The 19664-nt window shown below is 33.9% G+C and overlaps 1 protein-coding gene across 7 annotated transcripts in view; it reads right to left on the bottom strand.

Moving 5' to 3' along the window:
- Window positions 1-19664, bottom strand: part of Ptp99A (Protein tyrosine phosphatase 99A) — a 1121389-nt gene that overhangs the window by 37356 nt on the left and 1064369 nt on the right. For 4 of the 7 annotated variants that reach the window (XM_069837673.1, XM_069837670.1, XM_069837677.1 and 1 more), the window contains 4 exons: window positions 17860-17904; window positions 9846-9971; window positions 2603-2668; window positions 870-1036 (listed from right to left, as the gene is read on the bottom strand). In XM_069837673.1, coding sequence (XP_069693774.1) covers window positions 870-1036; window positions 2603-2668; window positions 9846-9971; window positions 17860-17904 — 404 coding nt within the window. The remainder of the gene's footprint in view (window positions 1-869; window positions 1037-2602; window positions 2669-9845; window positions 9972-17859; window positions 17905-19664) is intronic. The other 3 variants (XM_069837672.1, XM_069837671.1, XM_069837674.1) reach the window with 3 other exon arrangements.

Here is a 19664-nt window from a genome sequence, read left to right as displayed (position 1 = left end):
AAGACGGAGCTCTGACACATTTTATTGTTAAGAGTGTCACGACACAAATCAGCAACATTCACATCATTGGATTGGCCACACCTCAGCTAACGAATAGGAATCTTATCTATTGGCCTCTCCAATCGCCTGATCTGATACTTTGTGACTTTTTCTATTGGGTTACATTAAAGATGAGATGGGCCAATCATGAAGATTTGAAGGATCTGATCACCGCAGCTGTGGCTAACAATGACTAGCATATGCTCTGACATGTGTGAGAAGAGATGGATTATTGTATCGACATATGTTGCGTGACACATGGAGCGCACATTGAACACTTATAATTCAATAAAACGTGGTCAGTTACTCTTTTGATTACCGTACTCTATGTTTCATTTTTATAAGCGTCATCCTATGCATACAATATGAAACTGAAATCTGGAAGATCATTTTTGTAGCAGCTCTGTACAATGAATGACCTAATGATATGTCTAGAATCGCTTTGTTAGATAACAAATTAGTTGAGATCGAGAGTTAATTTACTGTTAACTCTCAGCTGCATTTCCAGTTTATCTAAGATCAAGCAATTTTCGAACTTCACATGTTTTGAAATTAATTTAAATCTGTCAGCATTAAATAAGGGTCTTGAAAATAGGCTACTAATAAGAAAGCATCCTTCACTAACGACTCAATATGCTTACTTTTTTCTATTTAGTGACTATATTAAGAGAAAATAAATAAAATAGGGGGTACGAAGATCATATGCTCCTCAGCATAAGAAGCAGAGACAGAACATTATGCGGAATTTCGCCAAGCTGCAGAATTTAAGGGAAATCTGACTGAACACTGGGAATGTAGGAACATAATGGGAAGACTTCAGGAAAACTTACCTGCAGTGAACAATGATTGGACCAGCATCAATAGGGTTAGCAGCTGATGACTTCTTCACAAAACTAAGGACGGGCAAGGGGTGGTCCGGAGTGCCATGATCAGGCCAATTTGTGTAGTGGTACTGATACACAAAACGCTCTGCCATTGCTTGTTTCTTCTTCTTGATCTGCAACAAACGTAATCGTTTTCTTTCTTTAAATATTACTACTACAATATGGCAATTTTGCACAGGAAATGGTTAACATCATTTATGTTCAAAGTACTCCACAGATTAAGGAATATGAATTAAGACACTCAAAGGATATATATATATATATATATATATATATATATATATATATATATATATATATATATATATATATATATAAAAAAAGGCCACAGATTCAGACATCTGTGCTACTTCTTCACTTAACGATTTAACAACTCTCGCAAACAAGAGGGACCATTTCAATTTGTGAGGATAATGCTGTAATAATAAAATACGGTAATGACAAAATTAAATAACCAGGAGAAAACAATGGTACTGAGAGAAAACCTGTCTCACAGTTGTTCCGTCCACTTCAAGTCTCACATGATTTGCAGCAATTCAAATCTTTAAGTTAACGGACTTAGAAACAGCATAAACCAACTGGTAAGAAATAATAAAAACCAATCTCATGTGTAGGCCTCATAAATAATGAAGATGCTAATGCTTCAGCCAGAAAGAGAAGTTTCAATCACTCTATAAGATCAGAGCCCTTTATCGGGCTTCTCACAAGTGATGGATTCCAAATACTGAAAGATTTTCTTAATAAATTCATGAGGGCTTGCAGTAGAGAACAAACTATGAGACAGGCTACAAACAGGTCACTGCCATCTGAAGAGACATCTACAAGTTGTGGTCATCACTGATGATGCTATACAAAGGCAATGTAAAAAAAAAAAAAGAAAAAAAAAAAAAAGAAAAAGAAGAAAGAAAGAAAAAAAAAAAGAAAAGAAAAACAAAACAAACTTGCGCATTTTACTCCACTGTCCTGAACTGGATGGTGCCAGGTAAAAATGTCTTGGTAACTATGTTTTGAGTCTTGAGGAATTAAATACGATTATATCAGTCTAATTTTTAAATAAAAAAGTTACTTACAGATGCTTTACCAACTGTGGTACTATTTAGCTTCGAGATAACTCTGAGTAATAGCCATACATTCACCTAACAGCTGCAGACCACCTTGGAAAATTCAACCAGGTAATCAGTTCAAGTGAATTTAAAACCCATGCCCAAGCCCTTTGTTCAAGTACTAGCCCTCCTCACTACCACTACACCAGCCAGGCTTGTGGCTCAGGTCAGTCAATTTATGGAAGTTCATATTTGTCTGTATGTTGCCTAATTTCATCTCTACGCATGATACACTTTAGGGAGCAATTGAATAGGTCTGTTGCTGGGTAGCAAGGAAACATATGAACAAGTCAAAGTCAAGTAACGAACCTTTGAAGTTAGTGGGCCAATAAATTATAGGGTGTTACTTTAAGTGATATTTAACTGACAGTTGTCGCTCCATCAGCCATTTAACTCCGTATTGCGCATGTGCTAATGTAAACAGCTACAATATCTTACATGACTTTTGCGAGAGATGGCACCACTATAAATGTCCAATTAAATACAAAAGTCCATAAACGTATCTTCTATTAGCCTGAACTGACATAACATATCTTTATTGTCATAGGTTTCTATCAGATTAGATCTGTAACGAACCTGATGTGGCTGTTGATTATCTAATTTTTGTACTGTAACCTCTTCATCCGATGACGATGCACCTATCTGCAATATACAAAACGAAATAGTCGAGCATCTGTAGAAATAAACAAATAAATAACATGATAAAATAAATAACCTCAATTTTTTTTTGTACAATGGGAAACATGCATGGATTGTATCTTGTTGAAAGTTGGCACTTTCAGTGGGAAAAGAGTTCGAAACCTTAAGAAAGATATGTTTATTGTTAAAAATGCACATGAATTGCGATAAAATTAATATATATATATATATATATATATATATATATATATATATATATATATATATATATATCACGTGACTCGAAAATGTCATGTCATTGGCGTGACTCATAATATAATAGAATTGCTGTTTCTAAGTTATATAGCATTGTTTTTTTATTTCCTTCAATTTCTCGTTATAGAAATTTATATTTATTCTTGCTATAAAGGTACACACGAAGAAATCTTATATCATATTTACTCGCATATTAGATCCCCTACTTACCAATTTTAATGCAAAAAATTATGAGAGGTTTTATAGGCGCATATGTAAAAAAAGCAGTACAGATATAAGTTTTTAAAGTTAGATAAGAGTACGCCTAAATATAAAAATTAATTTAAAAATGCCAAATACAGCTACAGTGTTTTTATTGAAATGGAAAATGGATTTGAAAGTCATTTGGAAGAAACAACATCTAAAGAATACGAGAAAAGAAATAAAAATACCGATAATATAGTCCTTGCAAGTTACATTTTATCTCTGGATACTGCTTGAGCTCTAAAACCATTCAGTGATGGGGAATTCATTGAAACTTCTTTGGCAAAAGTAGCTGAAAGCAATGTTAGGAATATCTACATCATTTTAAAAGAATTAAACAGCCCAGGTTTACTAGTATCAACATTTTAGTCTTTCTGGCAGAGTTCTTATAAAAATCGATTTGTCAATTTCAGAAACTTGGAAAGTGAATAAAAGTTTAATTTTCAGCTCGAATTGATATCCGTACAAAATGATACATTTTTTTAAACAACTGTATCAATGTAAACTAGGTATCGATGTATTTGAACTCTTTCACATGTTAAGCATATGGAAATTAGAATATTTACACTTAAAATTGAGACCATGTTTGCATCTCCTTATTTGTGTCAGTATTCATTTTGAAAAATGTAATGTGTGAAATCAAACTGCAGAGAGACGAGCAATTATTGACTCGACTGAAAACAATGGTAACTGAAATAAACCTTTTTTTCATGAAAAGTTGGCAAATGAGAAAGAAATGTAAATAGTATTGAACGCTACTATTTCTACAAGCATAACATAATATGGATATAATAAATACATTATGGACTGATAATACTGAATCAAACTAAGAATCCGCAATCCACCACTGCTCGCATTATTGGTTCACCTCTCCATCTCTGAGCTCGTTTCCGTACCGCCAGTCTTTAATGACTTTGCGGGTTGCATCTTAACTGATTCGGGGATCCTAGTATTTTGCCCATGGCTGATCTAGAATCTTTTACTGTACATATTTAGGTCAGAGGGGTCTAATATGCGGATACATATGTTAAATTTTGCTCTTACAGTAAGGGGATCTTACATGAGATGTCGTTTAATAAGCAAGTAAATATGAATTGTGGTACATTATCCAATGTACTATAATAAATTGCTCTTGTCACCTGTGCTTGGGATACTTTGCACGTCACAGTGCACATGTCATTTGTAACTGGAGCGTATCCAACAGCATCATGTCCATAATTGTCTCTACGAACACCATTTATTATTAAAGAGAAGTATTTAAATAAATCTCATATCACATCCTTAATCAATATTAATGGTTGTGGCATTGACACCTCAAATTTCGGCAGACATGAAGAAGACATTCTATTTTATGAAAGTAGTTACCATTTATATGTTTACATGTGGTACATTATCGAATTTCCTCATTCTGAATCCTTCATCAACCATCACTTTGAGTCAGACAAAAAAAAAAAAAAAAAGAACAATCGTCATCCAACTTACAATGCAATCAGAAAGTGACAGCGAGCATAATCTTAACCAGAGCCAGCTAGAAGAGTAACACAGCCTGTACGATATAAAGAGATCTTATGTTATAACGTCACATCCGTTTTCAGATGCCTCACATAAGAACAAATAAAATATATCTTCCGCAAAGGGAGATATTTTGACCAGAGTATTTATATTTCCCCATAATTAGGGATAATAAAATTTATTTAAAAATTATATTACATAGAGAATGTTCCCCATTTTCACACATGTGTCTGATTACAATGATATACTGTAATTTATTCTTTGTGATGATGTCATCACATGCTCAAACGCCAATTTGTTAGCTAAGGTAACCTTGAAATCTTATAGACTTTACTTTTTACTTTCAGAAGCTGGTATCCTATTTGCTGCTTCCTAATGTACTTCTTAGAGGACCAAAATCAAACCAGTAATTTAAAAGAACTCTTTAGCAAACGATGAAAATTAGTGGATATTCTTGCAATTCCACATTAGTAATTACAGGACTGCTAAGAGTTGAGAAACCAATAAATATGTTTTCGCAACCTAGTCTAAGTGTTTTTAAGACTATGTTAGGTTTCCTACGGGGGAGGGGGGGAATCTGTGTAGCTCATCAAAACAGAGAAATTTAGGAAAGAGTAGGGTTGAGAAACTGAGAGGTACAACAATGAAGAATCATCATGTTCACAGAATAAAATTAAAGAACAACTCGATCTGAAGATATGAGGGGCAAAATATAATGTAAATCCACTTACACTGCCAATGTAGACCAACAATTATTGACGACTAGAAAATGCAAATGTTTTTATAATCTTCTTCAGTCTGGGAAAACATTTCTTAGAAAATAACTGGTATAACAAATGTTGTTCTTTTGTTGCTGTTGTCATCTAATGCCACGCTGCTTGGTTTATAACAGACCTGTGCACACTTTGTTGGTATAAACATGCTTTTGCCCCGCTGGCAAGGTGAGTCCACTGTTCCGTTCTGGGATGCAAGTTTACCGCATTAGTGGTGTGTATTGTAGAATTTTATGACATGAAGTGTTTTAAAATTCAATGAGTAATATAATACAGTAACAAAAATATTATCACTCACTTACAATGTGATCAAAATAGTGATGCATTTTAATGCTAAATTCTTAATGAAAATAATATTACATTTCAAGCATATATCTGGTCATAAATCAACTTTTACATTTATTTAGCAAAACATAGCTACTGGTACTGCCAAATCTTACAGTGCTGTGTGACATGGCAATGAACTGACACATTTTCATTGGGTTAGGGAAAAATTCTTCTGCAGAAATTATTAAGCATTCATTAATGTTATCTCTGTCATCTACATTTTTGAGAGGTCTTCCTAAATGTTGACAAATTCGGTCACTGAGATGGCTTGCTGTATATCTGTTCATCAGTGTGTCTTTAAAAATCAAAATATATTTAAAATGTAATAAATATGCTGAGGGGTAATAATGACAGTGATGATGATGATGATGATGATGATGATGATGATAATATCCCAATTCCACCTCTTTCAGGGGGTAATTTTACTTATGATGCTGTGACCAATTTTTATTTTAAGCTAATTTAAACCTCTGCAGTGCTTCTTTGAATTTCTTTAACTGATTGAAAGTCTTCGTAGATATTAAATATTTTGCACTTTCTTCAAATTCAATAAAGAACATTTCTTCTCAATCACACTTAAAAGTAGACGTGGTAGATCTCTGCGTATCACTTGAACTTGGTTCAGACATGTTTTCTCTCTCTACACTTGTAGGTTACTGATGTAGTAGTTAACACTGTAACTCCAACACTGCACTGGTCTCATGACAGCTGATGTCACTCAAGGCAGTCAACTACTTGCCCACAAAACGCTATCATGCACGGGTCTGGTTTATAACATCAGTCTTCTGGCTTCCCAGTATAATGTGACCCTTACTCATGCCTGAGTTTCCTTCATTACAAATGGTGCATTGTTTGGAGTCATATAGACTATATTTAGGTATCGGTATTTTGTAGACATGAACTGCAGGGCATGGCTGTAGATTCTTTTCTTGGTTTGTTCTTAGCATACCATGCTGTCTATATGCTATTCCATATTTTATTGTGCGATATATATGGTGTGACCACTGTACGCGTCCTATTCCTGATGAGGGATCTTGTTTTCCTGATGAGGAATTTTGTCTTCTTGATGAAGGATCTTGTCCAGTGGAGCCAAGTTTTGGAAAACATTGGGTGAGCTTAAACACTTGAGGTATAAGTTAAAATAAATAAACCTCATAAATATTAACGATAATAATAACACGACAAATTATTTGGTGGGCTCGGGCCCCATGGGCCATATAAGTTGGTGCCACTGATCTTGTCTATCAGTTGCGACAGATTATACGCACAACTATACACTACTATATACACTAGTTAAATATTCTCTCTTTTTTATGTTTTCTTGTTACTATTACTTTAAGATACTGTTAAGAAAAATTGGTACAAATACATATTACAGGCAGATATACTATAAACGTCTTGCCAATTTTAAGGGAGAGAAAATAATTTTGTTCACATAGTAGGTCTATAAGTGGGACAAAATTAACTGACATGGGGTCGCTGACAGTCCTCTCATCCACAGGTTTCTCTTCATGATCAAAGCATTCTACTATTGTATTGTAGCAGCAATTTCATAATGCAAACATTGCAATATTTCCAATTAAAATACTGTCCTCCCCTAAATAAAACAAATTAGGTACTGTACCAGTACGTCTTTTTCACACTTGAACAATTATTGCCATGTCATGCAATCCATATAGCCTATTTACTAACTTCGTGACTTTGTCTTAAGCATCATGATGTCAAAATTACGGTAACATATTAAGCACTTACACAAATGAAACATTTCTTTAAATAATGTATATATACCTCTTTAACATGTCTGATGGCTTTTATTTGTGGATATCCCTTGAATACTACCAATACCACACTGCAGAATTGTGTCAACAAATTTTGGAAAGCAATTACATTACTACCGGTATTTGATTAAAAACCGTTAACGAAAATAGAAAGTTCCAGATTTGAAACTTCACAATAGACACTCAGTTACTTCATAGCAGTGCTGCCATGGGGCCATACAATGTATGGGAACCTAGGATTTTTTAATGAATCATATGGGGAAGAAAAAATTTTGCCCATACAGAACCATATGTCATATGAGTGTCTAAGTCTTGTACACAGAAATGTATATTTTTACATGGTGATCTGTACTGATGTTAGATCATCTCTTGCTCTTCCTAACATTTCTTTGGTGTTCATAAACATAAATGGTCAACCACTATAGTGTTGTAATCCAGAACCATATATAAAAGAATGGTATTTTTGCAAAAAAACTACACCAAAGAAGGCATACTTTTGTTTTGCTTCACTGGCTTCTGTGTGATGATCGTTTGCTACTTATCTGCTTATTCTACTGCACTGTTGTAACCCCCCAACATAACTTGCGAGAGGTCCAGGAAGAATTACTAGGAAAAAGGTCCGTTTCCCTAGCATTGTGTTCTGGACCTAATGAGTGTCATATTTGTAACAAGGGGGGGAGGGGAGCCTCAACAGTGCATTAGAATATGCCGTACCGGTACTAAGTGTTAAACAATTTTTATGTTGAAAGTATTTATGGGTGCAAACCAAAATCACATGTTTATCGCTATATGCATCTCACAGAAGCCAGTGAAACAATGTAAAATTGTGTTTTCTTTGGTGTAGCTTTTTTGGAGAAATACCGAAAGGCTATTTCGAAAAAACCCGTAATGCTGCACATACAAGCTCCACGATCCATATAGACAAGTATGCCTTAACCGAATCAATCTTATTTTACAATTAAAAGATAAATCAAAACAATTTCTTTACTATTTCTTTGGCATAAAAACATTAATTAAGTGATGGAAGCAGGGGTTGAGAGAGGAGAGCAAATACTGTATACCTATTTCAATGGAGAAAAATATGGGGTGGGGCATATGGTCAAGAAAAAGATTACCATGACAACACTGCGTCATAGTAAACAAATACAATAAATTAATTAAATTATTACTGTCCACAAATGTGTCACAGTTCTCAGTTTTATGGCGATATGAGTGCTCACACTTGCAAGATATAGCATGAGGAAAACTGTGAGTGTATTATTTATGGCTTTTGTTGAAATTCCAGGACTTCCATCATGTGGTGCACAAGGTATTGGTAGTTTGCAAAAGAAATGGTCATTCGTCATTATCAGTAATTTGAATAGCAGCTCAGAATAAGGTTGTAACCCTCATTTCTCATAAGTTGAATTTTTCGTGAATAATGGTTATTAATGATGCACTATGTGTAATGCTTGTACTCGTATTCAAATCAGAACACATGTCTGGTTGTCAACCTTGCTCTAAAAAATTATAAGTATGTACAGTACAATGTGTTTTTCCCCATTTTTTAAATAATTTCGTATTTGCTGGTTACAACCTTGTTCTGGGCGGCTATTCAATTGTTGTTAGATTAGTGTGTGTAACTTATCTCTATTCCAACTGGTCCAAGCCTATGAGTGTGAGTCACGAATGAGTAATTTGATGCACCTGCCATTAATCATCAAATGCAAGTGCGCATTAGGCTGACAGAAGAGTTATGCCTATCTCATTTTATGGATGATAGTGAATGAAGTAATGTTGGCAAAAGGAAACAGGTGTACCCCGACAAAATTTGTCGCCACACTTTTTTATGTACACCACAAATTTCATCTGGATTCGACAGGATTTCAAATGGGATTCCCAAGAAGCTGCTAACACACAATGCAGTTAACTAATACTGCTCTGAATATGAATTTTCTTTTCAGTCCATGAAATCCAGATTTTCACTCATCGAGACACCTCAAATTTACCATATTGTAAAGCAGCAGCAGCAGTAATAAAATAACAATAATAATGTAATAATAATAAAAATAATAACAATAATAATACTAAATTATACATCTGAATTATATATAAAATAGTAGAAGTCACATTCAAATACAAAATAAAAAAAAATAGAAATTGTTATCTACATTACAAACTTAAACAGAAAGGGTAATTGTGATAGTCTTTGCCATAGTGTTCAGATTCTAATAACACAAAATAACATAGTTTAATTCTAATTAGAATATTGTTAAAATGAAGATATACTTGGATATATCTGTTATTGCTCACCCGAAGGTGTCGTATCTGCAGTGTGCGAACCGTGTACGTAGCCATCACATCTTCCTTTACCAGTTTCACTTGTATAACTCCGTAAGTCTCCACCCCTTCCTTCGGCCAATACATATCACATTTTCTCTGGAAATAAATACATTTTCATTAAGTATAGAGTACTTTCTCTATGGAAATAAAAAAAATAAATGTCATTGAATTTAGGGTACCTTCTCACTTTTTCTTTTTTCATTTAGTGCTCAGTTATACAAAACTCCATTGCATTAAGTCTAAAATATTTCAATATTATTAATGTGACTATTTCCATAAGAAATGCCAGAACCATTTTATATTACAATTTACACTATAATTATTACACAGATACAATAAAACTGCACAACTGTATTATCATGAACATGTATTCATAGCTTATTAGTATACAACACAAATGTTATGTCACTGTTTAAGCACAATACTTAGGTTATGTTTAGAAAATATTACTAAAAATCTTAATTATTTAGTATGAACACCATGTTATTATTTCTCGAAAAGAACATTAGAATGTAGTATAAATATTTAAGAGGCAATTTTATTTTCATTCCTTCCAACAACATTTAATTGCATTACATTAGTCCAAAGCCTCATAAAGAAATGACTGTCAACACTTAAAGGGTTTAAAGATCTCTGACCCAGAATTTGATTCTGATGTACTGCCTGCGCTGGTTTATGAATACCGTAGTTTCATACTGACTGTATGGATTTTAATATGCTTTTCTTTTCTTATTTTTTATGTTTTGGAATATACATGCAATATTTGGCAATGTAGGGGAGCTTCATTCATGGCACAGTTTCCCCTTAACAGAAAACCTGCAAAGTCAGCTCAATAGGAAGACAAAAGAACACCTTCACATATGCTTAATTATTATTGTAAATAAGAACATCAATTTGCTGACTTAAAAAGTGAAATATGAATTTTTAATGTCAATTTTCAATTATTACTGCTGTCTAAAGATTCTGAATATTGATTTACATTACCGTTAATAAGAAAGTAACGGAGCACTTCATTGTTGCCTGTAGTACTGGTATTCAACTTACATATGTTCATCACTATTCTGAAAGATATGTATTTCCAGAAAGGTGCCATAATGCCAATGGAGCCACCAGTGTTGCCACAACCTATTCACGAATATCAAGAAAAAACCATCGAAAAAAAACAGGAGATTACAGTAGATTAATTAAACATTAATTTTCTCTTCTCATAATTACAAAACAGTGTCTACTGTAAGAATGATGATACTGTTTTATTACTATATAGCACATCCCTAACCAATGAAATGGAACAATTTAGCTAAATATTACTACTGTCATCTTTATTCAGCATATGTAAGTAAGACATGCAATTTTGTTTTTACACAGTAATGTCTCGCTGACAATGTTTCCCATTAAAATATATTAATCAGGAGTTATTTTGTATATTAAACTACTTTCGATAGAAAGAGATTTATTTTAAAGATGATATTAAAGACAGTACTGCATCAGCTGCGATTATAATAGACGAAAAATTATTCCTTTTCCCGTTTTTGCATAACTACCCTTTAAACTGTTCATAATTTTCCCACTCTGATTTATAATTCTGGGAAGGAGTATTTACTTTTTTCTTTCTTGCTGGGACATTTTCACTCATTTTAAAAGATCACTGTGCACGATATGTAACACAAAATACCATTACCTACACTTCACTCTCTCACTGTTTCACGTGTTCTTGCATCTTTAAGCATCATTGTGGGGACGCATTATAAGCAGGGAGACACAACGAGCTAGAAGAATATCCTTACTTCTAGCTCGTTGGGGGACAAATGAAAATATTGTTTGACTTGTGTATAAGATGCAAAAGTATGACATGGTGACATAATATAATATCTAATAAATTGAAAATCCGAGCATAGAACTAAGTGACTGCAGCATGCCAAAAACGAAGGAGAAATTCGGACTTTTGACAAAGAAACAAGTAGAGCAGTAGATTCAATGGAAAAACAGGAAATCTCCTGCTTAATCAGTAGGTATGGCAACACTGGGAGCCACCACAGATGAATTATTTCGGTCATTTCTTTTATGATCCCAGCTTCGTAAGACAAGAACTATGATTTATAAATCTCTTCTCTCAATTGTCGATAAATCTCTCATAGTTTTAGCTGTATTCTACTGCACATTCAACAACGTATATAATACACCTACTAACTTAAAAGCAAATAGACATTAACAAAATCCTGAAGACTGAATTACGAAGTATCATCATTGATCTTTAATAATCCAACTAGCTAGGCATACAAGAAAATCATGGTATTTTAATGGCCACAATATGATATACTTTGATCACATTACATTCATTTCCTGCAATTATTAGACTTCATTTAAAAACAATGTGTCTTACTGTACATTGCAACAACAAAAGCAGTGTTTATACAAGTGTTTTAATTTGCAGTAATGTCCAGCATAGTGATTTACAGCAGAAATATAATATTTAGCATTGTGAAAGTAAATTGCAACATGTATGCCAGCAAATGAATCATCCAGAAGTTGAAATATTTTCCTTATATAACAAGTTGCCAAAAGTGCATGTCTAACCCTAATAGTGGTTTATAATACTTTTCCAGATTTTCATGGCATTTGAGGACAACTCAATGTCAGTAACACTTATTATAAAGTTAAACTTTTCTGTTTCTCCTTCTCTTTTATAAATACAACATTTTATATTACAGTAAAGTTTAATAAAATTACTAATAAATCTTTAAAGATTATTGAAATTGAAATTTGATATGTTAAGTTTACTGCTGTCTTTTTTAGTTTATCTTAATACACTGAGAATTATATTCCCATTTTAATACATCATAACAATGCTAGATGAACGTTTTCGGAATTAAAATGCCACTCGAGCAAGACCTTGTATCATCTCACGATGAAGATTACAACATACAATACTTGTTTCAATGCATCACGCACCGTGTTGTAATATCAAATATTAGTTTTATCATTAATTGTATATACTGCCAATTTATTATTTTAATAACTGGCATATGTAAAATTTTTGTATTTCACAAATGTTAAGTGTTCATATTTTGATACTTATCATATCATATTCTAACCTCATGATCTGATGATGGCATTTTTAATGCTGAAAACGTTCATCTAGCATTGTTATAATGTATTAAAATGGGACTATAATTCTCAGTGTATTAAGATAAGCTCAAAGATGGCAATAAACTTAATAATCCATGGCGCTACAGCCTGTGAAGGGCCTAGACCGACCAGCCGGCTGCTGGCCTCACGCCAACATGCCGAAGCAGAGGTGGACGATCATCCTATCGGAATGGAGGTATCATGTGGTTAGCACGATGATCCTCCCAGCTGTTATCGGGAATGAACTTAACATATCAATTTCATTATTCAGCTTATTGGCTCCTACAAACATGACTATTAAATTTTTTAAAGATTATATTTCCCGTCCACATTTACACTTCAATGAATTCATACTATAGTAATAATTTGACAGTTAATATGACTGTGAAATCTGTGTATTTTTCTCTAACATTAATTGTAGGTCTCTATTTACAACATATTTTACTTTTAGCCATCCATATGACACCTATTTTAAACGAATTCAAGTGACAATGTAAGGTGGGATAAGTACAATATTTACTGCTCCCACTTAAACAGTAGGGCTAATCCATTACAAATTGGCTTAAATAATTATTTTGAGGGGTATATCACTAAAAGGAACTCTAAAGTCCATTAAAGTTATCTTGTTTTTAATTAATTTAACACGCGCTCACAGACACTTAACACACAAAAAATACTTGATTCCTACAGGCTCTTAATTGCAATACCATTGGTGTAAGAGAGTTGAATGAAATTACTGTTTTCTAGTTTAAGTTGCATAACACATTGTCATGCTATATAATGCAGATGTTACATTTTCGTCAGATGAACTGAATTTCTAAATGTTTGCCACTCTACCTACCACAGGCATCCACAAAATATTGATTGAAGAGATTAATAGAAAATGAGAGACTGAAAGCTAACTCAATTTAACTGCAATATCTGCTTCATGGACCTACTAATGCCAACTGCTCAGTAATGTTGTACTCTAGTAAGAAAACTGACACATCAGCAGTATAAAGAACATGAAATTTCATTAATGTGATGTAACAATGACTGGTCTCCTATATGTTTTCCATATTCTTTCATGTTATCCAAATGTATGTCCAATCACAGTCCTTAAATTGCCAACATTTTATAAAAATGTTAACCTTTTAATCTTGAACATAAATGAATCCGAAAAACTGAAGCACTGCATTGCACGCAAGAGGAGGTATTGTACCTATAAAAGTCTCCAAGTGTAAGGTATGGTTTGTTTCAGAACTTATTCTTACTCTCCGTTCATGGTAGTGCATGTTGTAAAGCTATCAGGGGCCATAAGAAAATTTCACAATGCTTCACAAAAAACATTACACCGGGGTACTGTTAAGTTACACAATTCCCAGAATAAAATTAGTGAAAAAAAAAAATAAAATCGCACATTCAAGTACTCAAACCTAACCTTAAATATTCAGCAATATGTTTTGTTTGCTTTGCATAGTCCAGTATGCAGTCTTAATGATAATCAGACAAATTCTCTAATCAATAAAGAACTATTTGGAAATAACTAAAGATTGCTCTTGAGGTGATTAAATTACATATTTAGACACTATGGAAATTTAATTATTTTCATTTGCATTGATCAAAATTCATTCTGCCTTTTCGTCCATAGAATTAATTTTAAATACATAATTACAAAAATATTATTATTATTATTATTATTTCGTCACTAAGAGAATTATTCATTCAAAATTTAAAATCATAAACCAAAAATGGTAATGCAGAGCAGGCCTGGGCAATAATAACTCAACTGAGTCACTGCAGATTTCTCCTAAACTCCCCATTCCACGTTCCCCGACTGAAACGAGTAGGCAGGAAGGTAAGGACTGCTCAGTGACGCATTTTATAAGGCAGGCATCATAGCTTTTACGAACTTCCAGCTCTCGCTGGTCACCTGAAATCCATCACTGATGCATAGTGTCTACTGTGCGTTTGTTTATAAGGAAGTGTAAGCGAAAAGGACATGGGCGGGGGTTTCAGAGTTCTGTTCCACTTCCCCATTGTGCCCAGAGCTGATGTAGAGGCAACAATATAAAAGTATTTAAAAACGGGCTGAGAAAGGACATGAATACAAACAAAGCACAAAGGATATAAATACAGAATTAAAAACCAAGGAATCTACAAACATGAAAAGGGCACCACAGATGACGGCAGAACACGAGTCAAATTAACTCATAGCAATAAAGAAGTTGAAGCACGCCCTCCATTTGATGGGTGAATCCTGAAAACTGAAGTATTACGTCACTTGGATAAAAATAGTTTGTATGCCAAAACAGTATTATATGAAATTATGGCAAATAATTATCTTGTGTGTTCATATGACAAAAGCATATAAATAAAGCAGTACGACTAGCATGGCATAGTGAATGAGTTCTGTAATAATTGGGCACATCTATCAGCACAAAAGGAATGAATGCTAACACAAGTCTTAAATGAAAGTACAATGTGAACCTAAATGTTTTATCTCCTGCTACTCTGATTTCCCGCTGTAAAATGATTCAAAGTCATTGTACACTGCCAGTAACAATATAAGATAGGAACACATACAGTGAATTCCCAACACATATACAATATTTAGAAGATTGTAATTCATTTTTTCAGCAGAGAAAAAATAAATAAAGCTTAAAGGGGTGTTTGACACATGAGAACATGGGTGAAGAAAAATGCGATACTGCACAGTTGTGACATGACTCATGCATACTAACAAACACTTATTCCCGCTGCCATCAAGATGTGCTTGCACAGTAGTTTCATTGTCTCTGTTGTGATAACATGTATTCAGTTGAACAGCATGTATTCATATATGATACTTCTGCTGAACATGAAAATTGGAGATGATGTCAAAGACACTTTCATAGATAATTTCCAAATTCCCTGATACTTCGCAGGTCTTATGATTTACAAATTAGAGTGGCGAAACATTGTGTAACGGGACCATTGCTGAATAGAAAGAGAATTGAACACAATGTTCTTACTGAAAACAAATTGGACGAGATAATCCTACTTAGAAGATAAACCGAGAAAGTTTATTCCTATGTTAGCATGGCAACAAAAACTGTTAAAATTGAGGCTGTACAAAACAGCCATGGTTTGGCACCTTATGCCAGTAGGTGTAGGAACAAGATTAAAATATTGCACATGTTTCCAACCATCACTACATAATGGAATTGTTGACCAAGAACTGGTGTTTTAGTAACTAATCTGGTTTCTTCTTAGCTGGTATGTTAATAGCCAAAACAATAGATACTAGAGTTCGGAAATTAATCCCATTTAAATCCTTGTAATTTCTATTTATGTGGGATATTGAAAGAGAAAGTGTATGCCAACAATCCACATATGCTAGATGATTAGAAAAAAGTCGTACAGAATTTACCAACACCACAGAACAAGAAGTTTGCCGTGTTGCTACCAACATTTTTAAACATCGTCAGGTATGTATCTTAGCAGAAGAATAGCATTTCAAGACTCTTATGTAAAATAAACTGAGTGCAGGTGTTTGTGTCCACAAAGACGGCAACTGCTTAACCACGGAAAAGTGCAATGCTTTCTGCCACCAACAAGGCCGTGACGAAGTCGGCAAAATATTTCCCTATCTAAGACATCTGATATAACAGGAAAACACAGAAGAACTGAACAAACAATGCACTCAAGTCTGTCATATGTTACCATAAGAGTATACCGAATCTGTAGCTATTGAAGCCGATATTAAACTGCATTATACTTTTAAGTTTATAGATAATTCTACTTCAATCACATTTTTAAGTTAGTCATTTCCTGATGACAAAGATACATTTTTACAATGTACAACATTAAGAAACCTAAAGAATATGAATCACCAATACAAAGATCTGAACCAATTCATGTAACTTTGAAACTAACACAGAAAATGTATAGTATTATCGTCTATCCATAAAAACCTCGTGCATTCTTTCTTATTTTACATTACTATTACCATGTTTTCATAATTGAGAGACAATGAAAGGCAAAATGGATATTTGTAATCTTTAATACTACATTTTACTGTTAAGACAGAATTCAAATATCAACTATCATCCCAAAATTCAATACATTTATCAGAACTTCCGCAAACTAAATTTGGATCAATCATAATAGTTACAATTAAGCATTTAGTTACAACAAAGGAGTTTTCAGGTGTTAGGTCACATCAAAACCAAATAATAAACCACATTTCTTACTGACATTCAAAATTGTAGATTTTGTACAGTTGAGTGTCCCATTGTGCCATGAACCTTTCTTTCCTAACCTTGTGGATCTTTCTCAATGAACTAAGACTTAAGACCACAGGATTGTCCTATGATCCAATACTGATATGAAGAGTTTATAAATAATTATCACTTATAAGTATCAATGTGGTCCAACTCACCTTCTGCAGGTCGTCTACCTACATTAGAATTTAAATATTCAGAAAAAGTCTTTGTCGAAACTTGCACTTCTAAAAGGTCCAGCAGAAAATCATTAAAATATTTGTCATACACATTTTGTGAACATGTTCTGTATCTTCAGACAGCGCAAGACAGAAACATCGACCGCCTTGAAAGTTACAGATATCTATCACGTGCAATTGTGCCACACTTTATGTTAGTCTCATGCCCACATGTCTTGTTTCTGGCATGCCTCAGTTTCAACTGGGTTGTCACTTGGAGGTCAGAGGTCAGTTATGTTGCACTGAGCAAGCATTCCATTGCCAAGAACACAGTGGAGAGAAGCCAAGGAGGATGAGAAGGTGTCACTTCTACGGGCAACTACAAGCAATCACAGGATCGTGGGAAACCAAGGCACACAGAAAGAGATAGAGAGTGCTCAAACCAAAATACAGTACCTCCAGACATTGGGATGCAAGCTTAGGCTGTCTTTTAAGAGTTTCCTATCGGACAGCATGAACGGGAAAAGAAGAGAATAACACCTATCAGTTTGTTTTCGCTTGTTTCTAAATTCTAACATAAGTGCACTCTTGTTTAATACAAACTAAAAGTCTCAATTTTGACACAATTATATCTACTTAAGTGTACCCTACAGAATGTATGAGACAGGAGTGCAGTGGTCCGCTGACACACAGCAGCTCTGTATATCCACAGTACAGCAACACAGACATGCGGAAACTAACAATCGGCAAAATAACGACATTTCACGGAGGTCAGTCATTCCTCCTGTGTCGGGTTACAACGAATCTGTAGTTTAGCATCATCTGAAGGATGGCATGCAGCACTCTACGACAGACTGCTGCGGTATGCAGAGGACCACTGCTCCAAACAAGTCAATGTTCAGTACTCTAAGACAGACAGTGGGGACCATCATCACAACCATGGCTATAGTCGACAAGGAGCAGAATCCAGTTATCAAACCAAAGGAGATGAAAGGGTTTGTGCTCTGGTTTGATGCCACAGCTCCCTTTCAAATATCATGGCAGTGATAAAGTACAGATGCAGTGCCAAAAAATGGGAAGTGGTGAATAAGTGCACTTGCTTCTGGCATGGTTGTCCCTTCCATTTCTAGAAATAAAACGAGGGGTAACAAAGGACTTTTCATAGTGTTGCGAAAGTAAAGAATTACATATACCTGTACAACTAATTATGAATTTTGTATTACAGAGGATAAATTACAATTTTTCGTTTTACATCGATAGTTTCCACTTTAGATGAAAATCAATTCTAATCTGAATTATTATTGCCATTTCTTTTTCATGCAGTAACAGTGTAAGCTGGATTGACTCATCTATCTGCAAAACCCAAATACTGATTACAACATAATACCAAAACTCTGTATATGGACGAATGTGAATCCAGTCTGTATCAGAATGTTCCATCAACTGGTCTAACATTGCATTCTCGAGCTTTGCATCATGAACGCGTAATTTTTAATCATGTACACACAGATGGTTTCCCAATTGGCAACAACTGATGTGTTTCATTACTTCAAGATCTTGGTAAGGTACTCTTACAAAACTGTATTGAAATAAGCTGCACTTAAATAAGTTTTTTATTAAATACAGCAACTCTAGTCTGTACAGTGTGTCACTAAAGGATTATCCAAGACAATTCTCACTTCAAGAATATAGTGTGATGTGATTCTGTACTCTAAACGAAGTTACATGGCCTACATTTCTCTGCAAATACAGAGATTACAAAACTTACGCTTATTATCCTTACCACAAAAAATTCGTGCAGGAATAAGAATTTAATACTATAATGAAACTGGTGATGGTTTCCGTAAACATAATGATGACAGCATACCAGTAATATATTTTACAACTTTGGAACAAAATGCCATTGCAAGATAATTGATTATTCGAACCTAAGAGCCCTGTTGAATAGTCAATCTAATTTTCTCTTGTATTGTCTAATAGGTAGTGAAACAAATGAGTTCTTACCAAAGATTTTAAAGTTATCAAAATTAATTTAATTAAGTTGCTTGATTTCTTTAACAAGAAAATTGTGAACAAACTAATGAAAATAAAATCACAAAAAATAAATTAAAATTGGAAGAAAAGGAAGAAAGCTAACAGAATTCAAAGAAGAGTTTCATAGCTTAGTAAAACATCAGAATGTTCAGTCGGTGAATATTCTTAAGGATAAACCACCGAAGTTCCTTTGAAAATGCACAAACTCTCAGAACATTTGATGACAG

This window comes from Periplaneta americana, chromosome 10 (assembly GCF_040183065.1).
Source record: "Periplaneta americana isolate PAMFEO1 chromosome 10, P.americana_PAMFEO1_priV1, whole genome shotgun sequence".
In the NCBI taxonomy this organism is placed as follows: Eukaryota; Metazoa; Arthropoda; class Insecta; order Blattodea; family Blattidae; genus Periplaneta; species Periplaneta americana.
Note: the sequence above shows the minus strand (reverse complement) of the source record. Positions and strands in the feature narration are given on the sequence as shown.